Here is a 2,662-nt window from a genome sequence, read left to right as displayed (position 1 = left end):
TGGATTGATTCGTGAGACATTTATGGATGAATACTGGAAGTTTGTAACCACTCTGTGAGTGTGTGAATTAAAGAAAATATTTACAATAATCTTCCTTTTCCCCTTTCCCTCTAAATACAAGAATATGACAAGAATGTTGTGTTTTCAGTGAAAACAGGTAGTAGACTGTGAAATCACACCATCCACAAAATGGTCTACCAGAAAGCTAGCCCAGTTTAGTGCTCTCAGTTTCAAATGCATAGAATGTTTGCTCTGCAAACAATGATATACAACATAATTCAATAAATAATCCCTAACCAGAGAGGCCTAACTGTGTTTCTTTCTGAACCTTTCAGGTCATGCATGATTTCAATCTTGTTAAATGAGGGTTTTATTTTTTTTCTTTTCTTATTTGTTCTGGTTTTCCATTTTTAATATATTAAAAATGGAAAGAAATCGCCTCCACATTAGAGCTAAAGAGTATCTTGTGCAGAAGGTAGGCATTTTACCTAACCACCTTCAACTATCTTTCTCAATTGTAAAAAATCCATCAGCAGTTCATGAAGTACCTTGATTATCACTATGAAACACTATACATAGTTTTCTATTTGGGAGACTGATAGTGCAAATTAAAGTTTTTGCTACCCAACATTTATCCCAACCATAAATAACTTTCAAATAATAATACCTAATAATAATAATAAAGAAACTGTTCTGTTTCCTCCCCCCCACTACATGCAGACCCCTTTGAAACAAACAGAAGTTTAAACCTGTCTTCCTCTGAGCTGAGATGAAGCTGACTTTCTCGGCAGCTCAGTTCAGCTCCTATTGAAAGCAGAAACATCTCAACATTAAAAAAAAATCTCAAATTCTCCCAGAGAGGGAGGGAAGAAACCTAGAAGAGCAAGATAGATTTTGTTTGGTGAAGAACATGGGTCAGAGTATCCCTCCTGGAATCTTACACACCACAGTCTATTAGAATCCATAGGAGAAAAATAATCAGGAGCAATATTTTAGAAGCACACTCAGATCAGAAATAAAAGGATAAACAGTAGAGTTCTAACAGTGAAAGGAGGAACAACTTATTTTAAAATTATTTCTTTTGTCAATTATTAAAACAGGATCAAAAGAAAAAACTTGCTAAATTATTTTATTTTTTTCTAGAATAAAATATTTAATGCACCCTCTAAATTTATTTTAGCCAACTCCAACACTGCCTCTCTCTTCCTAAAGGTCCCACAGAGCCTAGGTCTGAGATGTGTAAGCCAGGCCACTGAAAAACTTAGTCCGAACCTAAACAGGAAGCAAATCCCCCCTTTTCTGCAGTGATGGAGAGCAACCATCAGAGTCTCACTAACAGAGGAAATAAATAGGAGATGGATAGAGTGGAGGTAAGACTTAGAAAGAAAAACTAAATTAAACATACAGACAAAACATCTTGCTCCTCTAACTAGTAAACTAGTATTTCATCTTCTGCTTCACTTGGCTTTCATTTTTTGACTGTGTGTGTGTGTGTGTGTGTGTGTGTGTGTGTGTGTGTGTTAGGTTGGGATGGTGGTAATGATGATGGTGCTCTTTTCTGGTTTATTTTGTTTTCCTTGGGGGGAATGGAGCTGCAGATTGTGGCTCCCCGGAGTTAAATTTCTAAAGTATTCTTTCTTTGCTTTTGTTTTGTTTTAGTTTGTCTAGTTTTGGAGGTTGGTAGATTGGTGGGTGGGGTGGGGTGGGAGGGAGGTTGGTACATAGTTCCTTGGTCCCCAGGAGTTTTGGTAAATGTCTCTTGTCAAAAACAATCCTTTTCCCTATGCTTCGCACAACTTGCCCCACCCTAACCCCTAACCTATCCTGCTCCTCTGAACCTGGGTCCAGTTTCTGCTTTTCTATTACCCACTCCCTGCTCACCCGACACGCCCCTCTTCCCGGCTGCCACCCCCTCCTTCTTCACACCCACAACCCAGTCCCCTAGGCTGTAGGAGGGCAAATGCTGGGGGCTATTGGAAGAGGACATAGGAGAGCCTAGAAGAGTTTAGGAGGAACTGCCCCAAACGCAAGCAGGATAGCTTTCTGGCCAAATCCAGCGGGGAAACTGTCCCAGGGAGGGCCGAGCCCTCCAATGCCCGCCCAGATCCCCAGCTACCCTACCCTACACCCCTCAACCCCAGTCCCTCAGTAAGTGGCGGAGAATTTCATCCGCTTCTGCTTCTGTCTCTGGTTGCAAAACCACACCCGCACCACGTTCTTTTTGAGGTCCAGTTTCTCAGCGATGGCTGCGATCTTCTCCGATGAGGGTCGGGGCTGCACAGCGAAGTAAGCCTCCAGGGAGCGCTTCTCGGGCGCGGCGATGGAAGTCCGCTTGCGCTTCTTCTCGCCGCCGTTGAAGAGCTCCGGCTTATTCATTTTCTCCCGCTGGGCGCCCTCGGCTTCCTCCAGCCACGCCTGCAGGATGGGCTTGAGCGCGATCATGTTGTTGTGCGACAGCGTGAGCGACTCGAACCTGCAGATGGTGCTCTGGCTGAGCGAGCCCACGCCCGGGATCTTGAGGTTGGCCAGCGCCGAGCCCACGTCGGCCTGCGTCACGCCCAGCTTGATGCGCCGCTGCTTGAAGCGCTCCGCGAACGCCTCCAGCTCGCGCGGGTCCGTGTCCGAGTCGCAGATGGATGCCAGCCCCGCCGCGCCCACCACG

The 2,662-nt window shown here is 45.0% G+C and overlaps 1 protein-coding gene across 1 annotated transcript in view; it reads right to left on the bottom strand.

The window, feature by feature from the left end:
• Positions 1-2,145: 2,145 nt before the first annotated feature.
• POU4F1 (POU class 4 homeobox 1) overlaps positions 2,146-2,662 on the bottom strand; it is a 1,897-nt gene continuing 1,380 nt past the window's right edge. The window contains exon 3 of the mRNA XM_004704382.1: positions 2,146-2,661. Within this exon, the coding sequence (XP_004704439.1) occupies positions 2,146-2,661 (516 nt within the window). The remainder of the gene's footprint in view (position 2,662) is intronic.

This window comes from Echinops telfairi, unplaced genomic scaffold (genome assembly GCF_000313985.2).
Source record: "Echinops telfairi isolate 266 unplaced genomic scaffold, ASM31398v2 ScPeMD7_7467;HRSCAF=8505_0, whole genome shotgun sequence".
Lineage (NCBI taxonomy): Eukaryota > Metazoa > Chordata > Mammalia > Afrosoricida > Tenrecidae > Echinops > Echinops telfairi.
The sequence above is the reverse complement of the archived record's forward strand: the minus strand, read 5'-3'. Positions and strand labels throughout refer to the sequence as shown.